The 18,143-nt window shown below is 39.9% G+C and overlaps 1 protein-coding gene across 4 annotated transcripts in view; it reads right to left on the bottom strand.

Annotated features, from left to right (window-relative positions):
• The window catches only part of AHI1 (Abelson helper integration site 1), a 185,800-nt gene that overhangs the window by 116,005 nt on the left and 51,652 nt on the right, over window positions 1-18,143 (bottom strand). For all 4 annotated transcript variants that reach the window (XM_054024126.1, XM_054024127.1, XM_054024128.1 and 1 more), the window contains exons 16-18: window positions 13,136-13,266; window positions 11,661-11,801; window positions 3,991-4,193 (exon numbers count right to left, since the gene is read on the bottom strand). In XM_054024126.1, the coding sequence (XP_053880101.1) occupies window positions 3,991-4,193; window positions 11,661-11,801; window positions 13,136-13,266 (475 nt within the window). The remainder of the gene's footprint in view (window positions 1-3,990; window positions 4,194-11,660; window positions 11,802-13,135; window positions 13,267-18,143) is intronic.

Genomic DNA, 18,143 nt, shown 5'->3' with positions numbered 1-18,143 from the left:
GATAAACACATCTTTACAGTAGGATTCCTCATCCATATCTATTTACACCCTTATCTAGCAAAACAGAAACTTAGAAATAAAACATAGGAATTTAGAACATAGTTCTCATAATGAGTTATAAACATGAGTTTAATCCAAGATCTATCATATTGTTCAATTACCTTTAATAAGTAGTAGGGTACTATTTTTACTATTGTACTATTTTTGTGGATTTACAATGTTTTAAATTTGGGGTGAAAACAGTTTATTATTTCTAATTACAAATAGCATTAGATTTTCAACATGGAAACCTGTAATAGCTGTTATGAGAACCCCTATCGTTCTGATCTGAATTCAAAGCCAAAGTTGTTATGCAAGGTATTCCAGGATGTACTAAATGAGAGAAGGCCTTGAGGGGAGAGGGTGTGGAGGGAGATCCTCAGTAAACTGGCAATGGAGCTATGATAATTTACACAAGCTGAGGATCTGCCTCAGTCTTTAATGCAGACAAAAAGGACAAGTTGCCAGCTTCTTCTACTTGATCACTTAGATCAATGGTTCTCAACCTGTGGACCCCTGGGAGTCCACAGACTTTGTTTATGGGGTCCACAAAAGGTTGTCATTACCATAGAACAGTGGTCCACAGACCCCAGGAATCTGCAGACTATGTGTAAGATTTCCAAAGGGGTCCGCACCTCCATTTGAATTTTTTTAGGGGTCCGCAAATGAAAAAAGGTTGAAAACCACTGGCTTAGATATTATCAGTATCATGTTTCACCAGTGCTTCAAATTTTTGTTCAAAAGGCTACGTACTCTTTCAGAGGCATATTGGCACAAATTCTATAAATTTTTGGATTTTACCAGTAGGGATTTTACATCTCAAGTATATTCTGTAAGGGGATAATTTGAAGGATTTTCCAAAATCAGATTTTGTAGTCATATAGAATAATGTGTTAATTCATAGCATTATAAGTGATTAGAAGTCACCTGAAGTAAAAAGCTCCTAGTTTCTCTCATACTAAAGATTCTCTGAGGTAAGTATATGCTGGAAGACCACAAAAACCACAACGATTTTTACAGTTTGTACAAAGGAGAGATCTCTTAATTTTAAATCCTAACCTTCTGTTGTCACTGCTCTTAAAAGCCTTAAAACCTGTACTGGTTGCAGGTTTTCAATAAATGAAAATTTTCAGTTATCATTTTAACAATTTTTTTCAATAAAAATTTCAAAAAAAAAAAAAAGTATTGAGAAAAGTGCATTAAAAAGGGGGGGGGGGAATATTGCTCAGGAGTATTTTGGCATCAGAGGTATCTCAGCCAATATATAGCTGACTCCATCACTAAGGAACTAAAATGGACTTGTTACAAGTGCTGTAAAATACTAGGCTTTTCTTACTTCTAAAATGATATCAATGAAGTTAGTAGTTTAATTCTGGATATTTTAAAAGTGTCATTTCACAGCCCTAAGGTAATAGTATGAAATCTCCTCCCCACAACCACATAGTGAGAAATACTACACAATCTTCTGATAATGAAAATGCTAAATTGGTATTTTTGCCGCTAGCGGACAGTGGGAATTTTACTATATAAATAGAGAAATCCAATACAAAGTATTTTTTAGTGACTTGCTATGTTAGGCGAACACTTAGGCATTAAATGTTTTGTCACTTAAGTTTACTCTGAATTGAGATAATATAAATTATCAACATTAATCCCCTGAAGCACAGATAAATAGTAAGTGCTGCCAAGATTTACTATAGTGTAGTTCAATCCTATTTCTCTGAGAGGCAGAGGTCAACCATCAACACTTGATTCACAAAGAAAATTCCGGTGTCTCTTTTAAGCTTAAGAGAATATACAGTAATTCATTTTACTAAATATAGCCTGGCTTGATCCAGTACTAGTGCTGTGCACTACTAAAGCTGGGACCAAGATTCAGTTCTTTGCTCTAGTCTCCCATTCTCTGGGCTAACAAAGGATAGGAATGCTTCCAAGGCTGCATGCTTTGCCATGGGGAAAAGGGGAGAAAAGGAAGCTTCTTGCTTTATCACTAATGCCCCCCTCCTGACAGGAGAGAAGCAAGATGGACTGAGTACAAAGAGAGTGGCACAGAAGGTAGTGGCCACAACATGACTGAAAATGATTCTTCAGAGCTCATGCAGAAGATATTCCAGGAATGAAGAAGACACAAAAAGGAATGAAAAGGATATATGCTTATATATCAGGGGTTGGCAACCATGCAGATGTGGTGTGCCGAGTCTTCATTTATTCACTCTAATTTAAAGTTTTGTGTGCCAGTAATACATTTTAACGTTTTTAGAAGGTCTCTTTCTATAAGTCTATAATATATAACTAAACTATTGTTGCATGTAAAGTAAATAAGGTTTTTAAAATGTTTAAGAAACTACATTTAAAATTAAATTAAAATGCAGAGTCCCCAGACCGGTGGCCAGGACCCGGGCAGTATGAGTGCCACTGAAAATCAGCTTGTGTGCCGCCTTTGGCATACATGCCATAGGTTTCCTATCCCTGTTATATATAATCAGATCAACACTGAGCCGAAGTGGTTAATTTTTCCAATGTAGATGCCTAATTTGCACAGGCAAAATGCAGGTGTGCGCAAGTTATGTATGAAAAGCTCATTGATGTATGAAAACTGGGTAGTTTGTGTATGCATCTGCAAAAGTTGTAGATACAATTCAGACATATGGTAAAAAATTTAGCCTTTAATGCATACATAAAGTAGATTATCAGGATACACATGGACTTAATCACATTTAAAGATATTGATTTAAGTAATAATGAGATTTAATGATAGAAAACATCCAACCATAATTATTTTAACTTCCTATCACTCAAGTAAACATGATCTTATGTGCAAATATATGTTTTAACAAGTTTCTTCAATTTAATGATTACTAAAAGAAAAAGCAGGTGAAATAATAGTAAATTTTCTATAACAAGCAATTATTTTAAAATTTAAGTACTAGTGATGTCAAACTGGCAAATGCATCTTAATTAAAAAATGAAACCTCCATAAAAACTGTTTAATAATTACATGAATATTTCTGAATTAGTATTAGTCATGTGAGTTTACAGTTTTGAAAGATATAGCATAAGTATGTAACTTGTCAGAGACATAGTATAAACATTTGTCATTTTTAAGTAATGCCAAAAATTTTAATTATGTGTGTTCATTCAAGACTTGCAAAGTTCTTTTCTTGATTCTGATACAAGGATGTCATTCGCTTTTGGCAGAAACATATGGTAGCTGTATAATTTGTTTTTTTGCCTCCAATTACATCAGAATATTTACATATCGGTAGAACTTTGTTTTTCAGATTTAATTATTGATCTCTGATTAACCATAGTTGAGTAGAAGTGTGTCATATATATGTATCTAGGCACAGTATTAGATTAAAATCTGAAGGCACTGTTACCCATACAAGGTTAGGTATTGTGTGTCTTGAAAAGTATCAAGCACACAAGAATTGCCTCTAGTTAGTATTAATACTCCTTGTGTAACTTAGAGACAGGACTATTTTTTGCCTATACTTTAAGTGGAAATATTATTATTATTACCGAGGTTAGGAAAGGATTTTCTGGGGGTGCTGTACATCTTAGACGTGACTAGCTGAATTGTGAATGCCACCAAATGTTATCTTCTAAAAAGCAAAAATATGATGAAGATTGATCCCTTAAAAACAATCAGGATATGTAGATATGTAATTCACATTAATGCTACTGGGTGTTGCCAAAAGAACCTGTAGTCACTGATGCGTGGTTAAAAAAAGAGATACCAAAAATAACTTATATTTACATGATCTAGTCTCTGAACAGACACAATAAGTGCATTGACAATAATGGGAGTTATATTCATTTATCAAAAGGAGAATAGATCTACAAACAATGTACAGATGTTTTGTAATATGTGCTTGCGCTATATAGAATATAGGCATTGTATGAGAGGACTTTACAATTTGCTTGGAAATATAAATAAATTTGACATACCATAACAGAGTCAAGTTTCTGCTTCACTTTCTGCATTCTCATAGATACTCTTGCAACACTGACAAATTGATCTGCTGGAGACATTGTTGAATCTTTCTGTGCAGAAATATGAGAAGAATTGCTAAGAATTTGTGGCCCTCTGGGTGTTGTTGATGCGAGTGACCCATTGAGATCTTTTACTATTTCAGCCTCCTGCTGTGCAACTGCAGAAATAATCAACATTAACATTTTAGGTCAAGTCTTAGTAGTTCCATGAAACAAACCACACTGAGTTCATAGGTCATATTAAATCTAAGACTTTGCTGAACAAGATAAAGAAATTATATACAAAAACCCTACATTAAAAAAAAGTTATTTAGGTTACATAATTGAGTTAAGAGGGAGGGATAGCTCAGTGGTTTGCGCATTGACCTGCTAAACCCAGGGTTGTGAGTTCAATCCTTGAGGGGGCCACTTAGGGATCTGGGGAAAAATCAGTACTTGGTCCTGCTAATGAAGGCAGGGGGCTGAACTCTTTCGGGGTCCCTTCCAGTTCTAGGAGATAGGTGTATCTCCATTAAAAAAAAAAAAAAAAAAAAGGCCAGTTTTACAATTACCTAGGCGACCTTAATTCTGTCCTTTGGTGCATGCAATGAGGAAGAGATCTTGTGGCAAAAGAATAGTATGTGATTATTGCCATTAAAGACTATATCATAATGCATACAAGAGTGCAAAACTGAAGTTGCATGGGCAACCATAAATCTCTCTTGACTTTGAAATCTAAATTACTTCTTATCTTAGGGTTGTTTGTATGTAATTTAGGGTTTTTGTATTTTTAAAGGAATACAATAGAACTAAATCTCATTAGGTCTCACTATGTAACAAACCCTATATCACATCTCACTTATCAGGGCTGAAACCTGAACTTTCACTACTGGACAGACTTGTCACTTGAGCTACAGGTCTAATTACAGTAGCTGTTAAAAGGAGTAGGTTGTTCTCCCTGGGAAGGGAGAAGCATTGATGACCTCATGGCAGCATGAGCTGGGTCCAAGAGAAGCCTGCCCAACTTAGCACTCTCTAATACTCCCTACACCCCATACGGTGGGGGTTACTGTCCAACATGGTACTCCTAGAAAGGCGAACAGATTGCCAGGGCAATGTGCTGCGTCCCTGGGATAATCAAAGGAGGGTGACCCCAGCCAGAGTCTCTCACCACCCCATTTCTACAGCTGCTCTGGCAGCTCCGTGGTGTTCCCACTAAATCTGCTACTGATGCTTTACCAGGGTGTGGGCCTAGTTCTTTAGAAAATTAAGGTTCAGTTATTTTGGTATGCTGTGAAAGTTCTTCTGAGGAACATAAGCAAGAAAAGGGAAGTAACAACTTTAAACAGTTTGCAACTCAGCAAAACCCAAATGGCATTTCATGGGAAAAAGAAAAGGAACTTTTCTAGCCTGAGGGCTTTTTCCCTGCCAAATTTCAAAGTCCTTCTGCAAACAATGGAGACGTTCGGAGCTTCTCAAAAAAGAATCATAAGAATCTTTAACAATGGAAAGTGTTAAGCACCCTAAATATAGGGATCACTACCAGCTCTCTCTAGAAATATAGGGCATCAGTGCATACAACATATGAACAAGAAAAGAGTAAATTATATAAAACCCTCAGCAAAATAATTTAAAAGTTAGGTATTCTGAACATGCCAATACTATGGATGTGATGAATCTACAATTTAAGTTCAGTTAGTGTAAGAATATAAGGAATAGTGTAGTATTAGTATTCAGTTACCAAAACACAATGAATTCAGCTGGCTATTGTTACGTATGCCTGCTCTGGTTCCACTGAATCTCTATCAAAATTTATGATAAAGGTGCTACCAGGAAAGACAAATGTAAAGTTTAGAGAAAATCCCCTCATGCCATGCTTAACAATGCAAAAGACTCTGGCCCTATGTGCCAGGTTCCCCACTGCCACTCTTTCCCAGTGCTAGAGTACACTTATGTAGGTCTGACTCCCTTCTGCCACTCTTCTCTTCTCTCTCTCGCACACACACACACACACACACACACACACACACACACACACTCTCTCTCTCTCTCTGCTGGTCCATCTCCTGCCACATCATCCCTGTTCAAGGATCTCCAAAAAGAGCAGCTTTTCTCATGTCTTGATTCCAGAATTCCCTCTTTCTCCCTCTCCCCACACACAAGTCTGATTTCCTCCCACTACTGGTATTCAACATTCTGTAATACTGAGCTGATTCATCACAACCCTTAGTCAGCAGTAGTTTTCTCTTGATAAAAATATTAGTAAAATATGACCTTAATAAAGCTGTCCTACACAACTCAAAAAAGTAGGTGACTGGCATTGAATTCAAGCGAATCATACATTTTCTAACTTCCGATTCTTTTATTTATTTTTATATATATATTATATATATATATATATATATATATATATATATATATATATATATATATATATATATATATATATTATTCTTCCCTATTGCTGCTTGCAATATATATATATTTTAAAAACACACAAATAGTATAGATTACAACTGATTAATGTAACTGCAAGCAGCAATAGGGAAGAATACTGTTTTTCCAAATTGGAAGAAGGGAATAAAATTTATTCAAATAAACCCAGGTTGAGATAAAGGAGAGATTATGTACCAGTAATTAATTCATGTCTAGGAAACTACCAAGATACACAAAAAAGATTAATAGATGCATAGATTCTAGGACTGGAAGGGACCTCGAGAGGTCATCGAGTCCAGTCCCCTGCCCTCATGGCAGGACCAAATACTGTCTAGACCATCCCTGATAGACATTTATCTAACCTACTCTTAAATATCTCCAGAGATATTTTGAATGTTTTCAGAAATGGGTTTGGATAAACAAGGGCTCTATTGCAGACCATTTTTATTTTAAAAAAGGTCCATTTTCCATACAATTAAGGAAAAGTAAAATTGAAAAACACAAACTAAAGGATGAAGTATGACGACTAAATTAAAATGCAGGCTTCTAGTTCAGTTGAGGTTAGTAACTTGCTGGATCCAGTCCAGCAGGTGCTCAAGGAGGTCACCAAGTGGTAACTCTTGGGCAACTTAGACTGAAGACCCTGAGTTTGTAATTCAATTATTTCTTTCTGCCACTAGACACTGCTATTTCTTTCTCTCTGTAGCCTCACTGCTTCTTCTACTAAGGTTGCCTGGAGGTTTTTCCAGCCCAGTAGCGCTGAGCTCATCTAGAGAATTGTCTTTGAGAAAAATTTCTAAAGTTGACAACTGAACACATTTAGGCACAGGAGATATCCTGCAGGAGCAGGCCTAGTCATGCAGCGTGAGATATTCAGCGAAACAGCTTAGGGGCTGGGAACCTGAGGTTTTGGGAAAAGGCTTTTGGCAATATTCATTGCAGGGCCATTAGGGTCCAATTAGACAATCACATGGGCTAGCTGCCAGGTACCAGTGTTAACTGGTATTAGCTTGATAAAAGTTGAGCCCAGTTGCCTTTTAACCACACACACGACTTTTACAGTTTCTAGATTGTTTCATCAGGAGACAAAGGATTTCAGCATTCCTTATTTAAAATTTGCCCATTGTAAACATTAAAGGGTGTTTTTAAACCAGCTGATCTAAGCCAAACTATGGAACGATGGGAATCTTAAAAATGGTACCAGTGACTAAAATTAATATTACTATATGATTAACTCCTTAACACCAATGCAATAAAAGTGTCTTCTGAAAGCAAAGCAAATATTTTTAACCAAAAAGGAACAAAAAATTATTAGCAGACTGTGTCAGAACGTACCCGTGTCCACACCCTACACATTATTGTAATAATCTTTGTGCAACATGTGCCTTGTGAGGTATTATCTGAAAACTCATAATTTGCTGGTCATTACTGTTCTGAGAAAATGTGTGTGGCAACATTGTATGCGAAGTTATACGATTCCACTGTATGTTGTTCTTCACACATGTTCCAAACTGAGGTTGGCAAACAAGTCTGGCTCAAACAAAGAAATATGTGCTACTTAATTTGCATTTAAGCAGTAAACAGAGCCATCAAGCAGGAAGAGAAACAAAAGAAGCTCCAACACATTAGGAAAAAGCAGCAGGGAACATCCCTCCCTATAGACTGTCTCCTGAACCTCAGTTAGAAATGTTTTTCAGGAGAGGGGCTAACACTATAAAAAGGAAGTACAAACATCCCTCCTCTCCCTCTCCTTCGATTCACTGCACCAGAAGGGACAAAGGAAGCAGCCACTGAACTGTATAAGGGGTCCTAACCTAAGAAGTTTGGTCAGTAAGACTGCTTAGTGCATGTGATGAGAAAACTCTGATTTGAATTTAACATAGCTTGTTAAGTTAGGCACCAGTTGCATTTCATCTTTATTTTCCCTGTAACCATTTCTGACTTTTATGCCTCATTACTTGTATTCAATTAAAATCTCTTTGTAGTTTATAAACTTGTTTCATGGTTTATCTAATCCAGTTGTTTACATTGAAGTGTCTGTGAAACTCCATTTGGGGGTAACAAGGTGAATGCATACTATTTCTATTAAAGCAATAACAGATCTTATATAAACCTGTATTGTCCAAGAGAGGGCTGGGAAGTACAGGATACACATTTCTAGGAGGAAATCTAAGACTGTGGATGTGTTGGGTCGTCCTGCAGTATAATCAAGGCTGGTAAGACTGAAGGTGTGGCTGGCTGCAGCACATACACAGACATAGCTGGGAGTGACTTGCATGCTGGAAGCTTTTTGTGAGCAGACTGCAGGCTATAGCAGCAAAGCATTTTAAAGGGCACCCGAGGTTCGAGGGCAGAGGTGATATGGCTACTCAGTCTGGATTGTACCCTGGTATGTCATGCAGATTATGCCCAAAAGACCGCAACCTATAAAATGGCTTACTGATGAGAAAAGATGAGTAACTTTGTTAATACAACCAATGACTTTAACTACCAATATAGTCTCAGTGTGATCCTGTTTGATTGTTCAAGACTCAACCACGTTTTCCATTACATAGAAAATGAATTTCCAGTAGGTACATAGTTAAACAGCTATGAAACCTGTCCAATTCAAGAATGTAATTTTGTTTAGAGATTTCAAATAGCTAATTTTCTTCACCTTTATTAATATAATTTATATGCATATTAACAAATATCTATGTCGCTATAATGCAAATTAGTTCTCAGCTTTTATTTGACATGATAGAATATGAATTACTTGCAGGAAATAATAGTTTTTGTTTCTTTGTACAGACAAAGCAGAGTGCTTTCCAGAACTGTGATGGGCCCCAATTTAGGAAAACATCCCTGTTGAAGAAAATACTAAAGCACATGCTTAAGTGCTCTCCTGAACAGGGACAGATTTTAGAACATGCTTAAATGTTTTCCTGAATCAGGCCTACAATCAATTTTTAATAAAAGAGACACAATTATCTGTAAAAAGAACAGGAGTACTTGTGGCACCTTAGAGACTAACAAATTTATTAGAGCATAAGCTTTCATGGGCTACTGCCCACTTCACGAAAGCTTATGCTCTAATAAATTTGTTAGTCTGTAAGGTGCCACAAGTACTCCTGTTCTTTTTGCGGATACACACTAACACGGCTGCTACTCTGAAACCAACAATTATCTGTGGTTCTCTAGTCAGCCAAACAGAATAGATTTATTAGTTGACTAAAAGTTAGCATTTAATATTGACCATTAATTCTTTCAATGTAATTAGTTCAGTAAAATCATGTCAGTACAGTAGATGGAGGATTTGAACCTTAATATAAGGTTAGTAAGTGTGTTGCATTTTTTTTTTAATTATTCACTCTATATTATCAAGACAGCAACTAAAAGGAAATTTTAAAATTTTGTGTTAACAATTCATCTTTATCAGCACAAAATGCAATTATTACTACAGCAGATGTAAACAGAAAAAAGGTAAATATATATATATATCTGCATAGTATATTATATACACACTGTGACAGACCCAGACCAGTGGGGTACAGGAGTCTGGTAGAGGGCAAATATACTGGTCACTGGATGAGTAGTTTTCTGTTCCCTGAGTGACCAGAGAAGGGGCTGCACTAGAATAATCAGGAACCTGCTAGAACCAGTTAAGGCAGGCAGGCTAATTAGGACACCTGGAGCCAATTAAGAAGAAGCTGCTAGAATCAATTAAGGCAGGCTAATCAGGGCACCTGGGTTTTAAAAGGAGCTCACTTCAGTTTGTGGTGTGAGTGTGAGGTGCTGGGAGCAAGAGGCGTAAGGAGCTGAGAGGGAGAGGGTGTGCTGCTGGAGGACTGAGGAGCACAAGCGTTATCAGACACCAGGAGGAAGGTCCTGTGGTGAGAATAAGGAAGGTGTTTGGAGGAGGCCATGGGGAAGTAGCCCAGGGAGCTGTAGCTGTCATGCAGCTGTTACAGGAGGCACTATAGACAGCTGCAGTCCACAGGGCCCTGGGCTGGAACCCGGAGTAGAGGGCGGGCCAGAGTTTCCCCCCAAACCTCTCAATTGACCTGGACTGTGGGTTCTTCCAGAGGGGAAGGTCTCTGGGCTATTCCCCAACCCACATGGTGAATCTCTGAAGCAAGAAAATCCGCCAATAAGCACAGGACCCACCAAGATAGAGGAGGAACTTTGTCACAACACCTTTGTCATATCTGCCATTAAGATGAAACGTGACAATTGAAACAACATCCTCAACAAAGAAAACAGTGATACTACTGAATAGTAACCAACAAAATTTAAATATCAAGAAGCCTACCACTTTAAAAGACTAATTAAGTCTACAATTAACTCTATGCTAGTGCTAGCCAGGGATCTCATTTTCTGTGATAAAAATCCCCAAATTCTCCAATAAAAACCCATACAAATCCATGTTGTTCTGCGATTAAAATGAAACTCTGAACTTTTAGCTTCCCTAGCCACAATAGGGAGTCCCACTGCTGGGGCTGGCCACCCAAACCTCACCACCCAGGGCTGACAGCCCCGGTTTGCTTAATACAGTGAGCTGTACAACAGAGGCTCTGATAAACACGGTTCTACTGTATATGTTTTTGTTTTTTCACAAAATGTAAAAATTCAAAGATTCTCTGTAAAAACACAAATTCCATGTTTTTCCAAAACAAACAGATTTCTAGGATCCCTGATGATAACACACTTGCCATGGAATTCCACTGCAGATGCGAGTTTGCCTACAGAGGACCAAGTGAGCCTAGATTTTCCTCAACAATTAAACCATTTCTATACAGCTTTTAAAAATTATTTTATATCCCATCAAGCGTAAAACATTAAGGTTTTCATTAAACTATGTATATTTTGAGAAAATGTAAGTTTGCCTGACTCCATAATCCAGCCCAAGACTGACATAGGGTTCTAATGATTGACATGACATCACTAGCACAACATAGATTGCTGATGATGCTGAGGGTAGGATCTGGAGAGGGAAGTGATGACAAGTCTGGAATTCAGACATGCAAAATAACAACAGAAAGGTAAATTTGAAGCTAATTCTGTACTGATCTTAAACTGGTTTAGAGATTTCAGCACAATTCTTGCATGCAGGTTTTGATGTTTTGTTTTTTGTTTGTTTGTTTTTAAAAAAGAACCTTTGCAAGTCACTTCTAAAAAGCTAAACAAACAGCTACCAAGATTCTTATGCATTGAGAAATGCTCTACAGTACCTTTATAATCATAAATGTACACAAGTATTGGCTGATTTTGACCAAAAGCACAAAATGACACCATGTGTTCATGTGGATGAAAGGCGACATCTCGAACTGGAAATGTGAAGGACAGGTCAGAATACATGGCTACTTGGTCACCTATAAAAGGAAAAATAGAGTTCTTAATTTGTACTGTCATAAAAATTTGACATGATAATGTTGCAACTTTTTATAATATCCACTCATGTCTCTATACTATATTTATGTTACCAAAATCTTAGAGAAGAGGACTTCAACCTTTGTATTTTAAACTAGTTTATAACTTGGAAAGCACTATCCACTTAAAAAATATTAAATGGCACATAACCATAATATGTGTTTGTATCTTTCTGGGAAAATGCTTGTTATGTTAGTCATGGGCTTCAGTCATACTGACCAATGGGAATGGAAGTTTTGCACACCACTATTTCATAGAAGTTTTGGCCCAGATCCTGAACTCCATGGAACAACTTATGTCTATAAAGTTAAACACATGCATAAATCTTTTTAGGCTCAGGGCTTTTATTTACAAATTCTCTCTCTCCCTACATTCCACCTATTTTTGATAGGTACTGGGAAAGTCGTGCAATGATGTGTAGGTAGTTTTGAACCCTGGTTGATGAAGATGCCTTCAAAGCAAATCTTCAGAACAGACCTGCTTGCCTAAATGCCAGTTTTTAAATGTTTTAAATATCTAGGTTGTAACCTGATATAAAAGAACAAAGCAGAAAGTCAACAAAACCAAACTTTTGTTACTAACCACTACATTTAATTTCCTCTCTGCTACACACAGTACAATATGGTTAATTTAGACAAGAAATTCTCTATCTCTTATTTGTGCTTTGCTTGCGCTTTGTCCAGCAGAGTTCTTTTGTATTTTAGTAGTTATGTGGGAATTATCCAGTTTTGAGGGTAATTTATGATGAAGCCTAGTACTCCTACATCCAGGTGGCTATATATACTGATCATTCACTTATTAAAGGTCTTCAATCAATCAATTGTGCAAGTAAAATAAACAGCTCTTAATAACAGCCTGATCCGAAGCCCACTGATGTTAACAGAAAGACACTCTGACTTCAATGGGCTTTGGAACAGGGTCTTAATCTGAATACACAAATACTTTGGTATCATATATGGAAAGGACAACTGAACAAAAGACCAAATTAGAAGTGTTTAATTACTACTAGAAACCTGAGATACTACCTGTGATTGAGATTTATTCCCGTATGAATATAATTTTTAATTCAGAGCATATAACTAATAACACTGATATAGAAGATGGACCTTACATTTATAGACGTAAGGACAGCAGCCTAAATTTTTATTTTGCACCAAAGTTATTACATGAAAAAGGGGTTTTTGTTGTTTTTTTTTTTTTGGTTGGTTTTTTAAAGAAGGCTCTTCTAGAGAGCTTGACAACCTGGCCTAATATTGTAAAATAATTGATTGGTTACCTGTTTCTGGATTCCAAACATATGCTATCCCATCTTCACTTCCAGAAAAAAGAAATGTCCCACACGGTGTTAAGGTACTGTGAATCTTCTCTCTATAGTTTGTGGCACCTATGTATTTCTTTGTAGCCAAGCTAAAAATAAAAAATAGTCTGAGTTTGGCAATTACTTTCATAACAGACAAAATTTCCCATACCTCACATATGAATTTTCTGCTGAATAAATAATACTAGCTCAATATCTTGTATTCAAAGTAGGCATCAGTGCACTGCGCACTTATTCACTGCATGTCCCATGTTCTCCCTCAAACCCTTCCCTTTCCTGGCTTTCATAATGGCACTTTTATCTCTGATAGTACAGAGAAATACTTAAGCCCATACCTTTGGAAATGGCAAAGGAATACCCAGGTCTGCACAGTGGGTACAAAAGCTGTCTTTGCATTTCCTTAATTCTGGGTTGATTATTTGCTGGGCCAAGGGGGTTGGACTGGAAAAAAAAAAAGTGGTGGTACTTTTCCCACCTCTGCCAACAAAATAAGTTCTACCCATGTAAATTGCCAAAATGAGGTGCCCTTTACAGTAGGATGTGTAGATATTCAAAATATGATTGTGCAGCTCTCAGAGCTCAGCTCCTCCTCCCCTCTGTGAGGCTTAAATATGCCCAGGTGATTTGCTGGATTCCTTGGACTTGGCTCCTTCTTGACTGGGGGAGGGGTGGGAATGTGGTGGTACTCTGAAACATCACCCATGTATGAAACCAAAATTAGATTTTTTTAAAAAATGGTATCACCATAGCACCTAGCAGTCCTAGTCATGGGCCAGGACCCCATTGTGCTAGGGGCTGTACGAACAAAGACCCAAAAGCCGGTCCCTACCCCCAAGGAGATTACAATAGAAGGCCATGCCTACAAAACAAACTAGTCAATTCAAGTTATATTGGCATACAGTCACCAGAGTTTGTATATTGCTTCAGCATGTGCATACTTGGCTACTTGTGTTGGCACTGCACATACTGAGCATGAGTGCTTGTGTTGATGCAAAGTACGATCTATTTCAGGTAGGTATCACAGTGCGCTACACACTGTGGTTTGGTTCAACGCCTTTCGGGAAATTTTCGCAATGTGTTATGGGGTAGAAATTACTCACGCAGGGATCTCTGGGAGCTACCGGTCAAATTCCCAGCATGTAACTTACTCCATTCCATAATGCCATCCGTATTCCATAATTTTCACACTTTAAAAAAAAATCCCACAAATCCAGGTGGCACTTTTCAGTGTCTGCCACCTCTGACTGAAGCACAGAGCCACAGAGCTCTATTCCCATGAATGTTGCAAATACAGAACATGTGATCCTCTGGTATTTGCAGACCCACAGAAAATACTACAATAATGGGGGACATGACAGTTTCTTCTAGGACAGATTGCTGTGGGACATAGTAAGAACCAATTCAAGGTTGTTGATGGCATTCATGGAGCAGCAGCTGACAGTGGAGCACCGTTTCTGGCCCCAAGAAATGAGCACTGATTGGTGGGACTGCAACACAGGCAGGTTTGGGACGACGAGTAGTAGTTGCAGAGCTTCAGAATGAGGAAGACCACATTCCTGGATCCGTGTGCCAATCTTGCCTCAGCTTTCCAGTGCATGGAAACCAGAATGAGAGCATTGACAGCTGAAAAGCAAGTGGTGATCACATTCTAGAAGACAGCAAGACCAAATGGCGACCAGTCAGTGGGAAATCATTTTGGAGTTGGACAATCCACGGTGGAAGTCATCATGCAATGGTGCAGGGAAAAGCGGCCATGGAGTTCTCCAAGGATTGAAACAGGTGGATTTTTGGACCTGGGGGATCAACTGGTATCTGCAGTATTTAGGTGTCATGCCTGAGAAGACTCATTATGTCCTGATGCATTTCTCTCTTCTTATCCTGAGGGGCTTCTCTCCTGTTCTCTCTTTCCCTTTCCATGCTGTCAGTCATCCTGGCCCTGCCAATCCTTTGTTCACGGTCCAATGCAGCACTGGCTTGTAGAATTTTGCTGAACCATGTCTTCCCTAATCCTCTTCTTTCTCTATTTCATCAGAGTCAGGCATTCTATGGGTGTGGAGGGGGCATCCCTCAAGGCTGCCACGCCTGAAGCTGCTGATAACAGACAGATGTACCATTGGATTTACAGTCACAACGGAAAGAGAAAGTTAAGCTTAAAATTTCCTTCCCTTACCCGCATAAACACTTTTAATAAGAAATGCTTATTGACACTTCAGCTATGGAGCGCCTCAGGATAGCACTGCGCTCCCCCCAGCCATGGTCAGTATGGCCCACTGAGATGAGTGAAGAGAAGAATTTTCTGCTGCATGAAACAATAAAATTTCAGTTCCCTATTCTTCCATGGGTACGGGTATAGTGAAATGGCACTATTTTCCATAGGTGGTGGTGGTTTTAGCTGATATCTCACTTGGGAAGGTAATTAAGGCAGAGATAACACAGCTGCTACTGGCATCCCAAAGTCACACAGGCCTGTATGCTGCTTGCCTGTTTCTTGCTACGGTGCCAGCCAAACTCATTGAGGAATGGCATGGGAAAATGTCCTATTTCAGAGGAAGAAATAAGACAGCCATTCCTAATCTTCAGAAGAGTATTGCAGAGTATCTCCATGAAAGTTTCATCAAGATCTCTCAGGAGGATAAAAGGAACATCCCTCTATAAATAAATGAAGTGCTCTACACAGCCCATCTGCCTACCTAACCCAATAGGAGAATAAAAAGCACATGAGAACTCTGCCTGTTTGTTGTTCCTCGATCTTTTCTCGTATGAGTGAAACAGTGAAGGATTGATACCTGTGTCTTATTAACACAGGGATGGGCTAGGTGCCCTCTTTAAATTTAAAGATTGTAAGGAAAAATGCATACACACTTACCCAACGCCCCTTCCCCTTCATCAAACTCATCCATGCTTCTCAGGCAGGATTGGCCAGACTGGCAGAGTTCTGAACAGGTTCCGGCTTGTAGCATGGCTGCAGCCCTCTGCCGCATCTCCCTCTTCTCGCTGTTCACGGCAGGGTTCTCTGTCTCAGGGTCCTCCAAGCTATCCACAGTGATCTGCAGGCTGCTGGTGGGGTCTCTGCCAAGAATGGCATGAAGCTCATTGTCTCACCGGGTCTGTGGTGCATCACCAGATCTATTGTTGGCTTCCCTGGCCTTGTGGTATCCTCGGCAAAGTTCCTTGGTTTTCCCACGGCACTGTTGATCCCTGTCATAACCCTTTGCTTGCATGCCCCATATAATCTGTTTGTAGAACTTCACTTTTCTATGTCTGGTCCGTAGCTGTGTCTCCACAGTCTCTTCTTCCCACAGGCCTAAGAGATACAATGCTTCCGTGTCTACTCCAGGCAGAAGCATGTCTAGTGTGTGGAGCCAGCATAGTCCACTGGGCAGTTGCACACAACAGGGATGAGCTACTAGGTGTGTTCACCAAGGTGGACAATGAGGAATAGGCATTTTTAAACACACACGTGAGTTTTAAAGGGGTGGGGTGGCTTCCAGTCTCTGTGACTCCCCAGAGCAGTGGAGTTCACAATAGTAACCAGATCAGTCACTGTTGCAGAGATGGGAGCATTGTGGAATAGCTGCTGAAGGACTGTTAGGGTCGACACAGGTCACACAGTGTCTACACTTGCACTGTGTTGGCCTCAGTAGGTCGACCAGGGCTCCATACCATTCAGCAAAATGGTTTTACTGCATTGCTCTAACAGTGTGCTTATGTTGGCTAGAGACAAACTTAAGTGTAGACCAGAGGTGGGCAAACTATGGCCCACGGGCCAGACCGTCCTGCCCAGCCCTTGAGCTCCCAGCCGGGGAAGCTAGTCCCCGGCCCCACCCCGGCTGTCCCCCTCCCCTGCAGCCACGCCGCACGGGCAGCCCTCTGGGCAGCGGGGCTGCGCGCTCCTGCAGGGCAGCGCAGCAGCGTGTCTGGCATCGTCCGGGTGGCGCAGCGGCCAGACTTGCTGCTCTGAGCACCACAGTAAGGGGGTCGGGGGTTGGATAAGGGGCAGGGGATCCCGGGTATGGGGAGCAGGGGGTGGTTGGATGGGGCAGAGATTCGGGGGGGGGGCAGGGGTTGGATAAGCGTGGGAGTCCCAGGGGGGCCTGTCAGGGGGCGGGGGTGTGGATAGGGGTTGGGGCAGTTAAGGGACAAGGAGCGGGGGTGGGGGTTGGATAGGTGGTGGGGTCCCTGGTGGCAGTTAGGGGTGGGGGGTCCCGGGAAGAGGTGGTTAAGGGACAAGGAGCAGGGGGGTTGGATGGGTTGGAGGTTCTGAGGGAGGCAGTCACCAAGCTGTTTGGGGGGGGAGACAGTTTTCCCTACCTGGCCCTCCATACAGTTTTGCAACCCCAATGTGGCCCTCGGGCCAAAAAGTTTGCCCACCCCTGGTGTAGACACATAAATTGGTTGAGACAAGGTGATTTACATCAACCTAACGTTCTGGCATCGACCAGACCAATGCGTACAATGAGAGACAGATGACTAGACTGACAGACCGATGCGGGAGTACTAAGAAACAACGAGGTCAGAATGATAGGCAGTCATCTCAACACACCAAAACCAAACAAACGCTGACAAAATCTTTTGTCACATTTTTTGTAGGCATTATGGAAAAGGAGAATTTTACGGAGGATAATGAAATAGCTTTGAAGATGTTTATGGGGAGCTTCTCACACATGAGGGGCACTTGGGAGAAAGCACAAAGGTGCCTGATTGAAAACCTAACAAGTGGACGATGGAGACTGATATGGTTGATTGGAGCCAGGAGCAGAGATTTTCATAGTGAATGAAAGTTGACAGGTAGGCAGGGATAGGTCTTGAAAGTGAGGACAAATAGCTTATGTTTGATGCACTTGAGAAGGGGAGTCAGTGAGAGAATACAAAGAGAAGGGTGACATGGTCAAAACAACAGGCTAGGAAAATTATCTTCACAGCACCATTCTGAATGGATATAAGCAGGGCAAGGATGCACTTGTGA

Source organism: Malaclemys terrapin, chromosome 3 (genome assembly GCF_027887155.1).
Source record: "Malaclemys terrapin pileata isolate rMalTer1 chromosome 3, rMalTer1.hap1, whole genome shotgun sequence".
In the NCBI taxonomy this organism is placed as follows: Eukaryota; Metazoa; Chordata; order Testudines; family Emydidae; genus Malaclemys; species Malaclemys terrapin.
The sequence above is the reverse complement of the archived record's forward strand: the minus strand, read 5'-3'. Positions and strand labels throughout refer to the sequence as shown.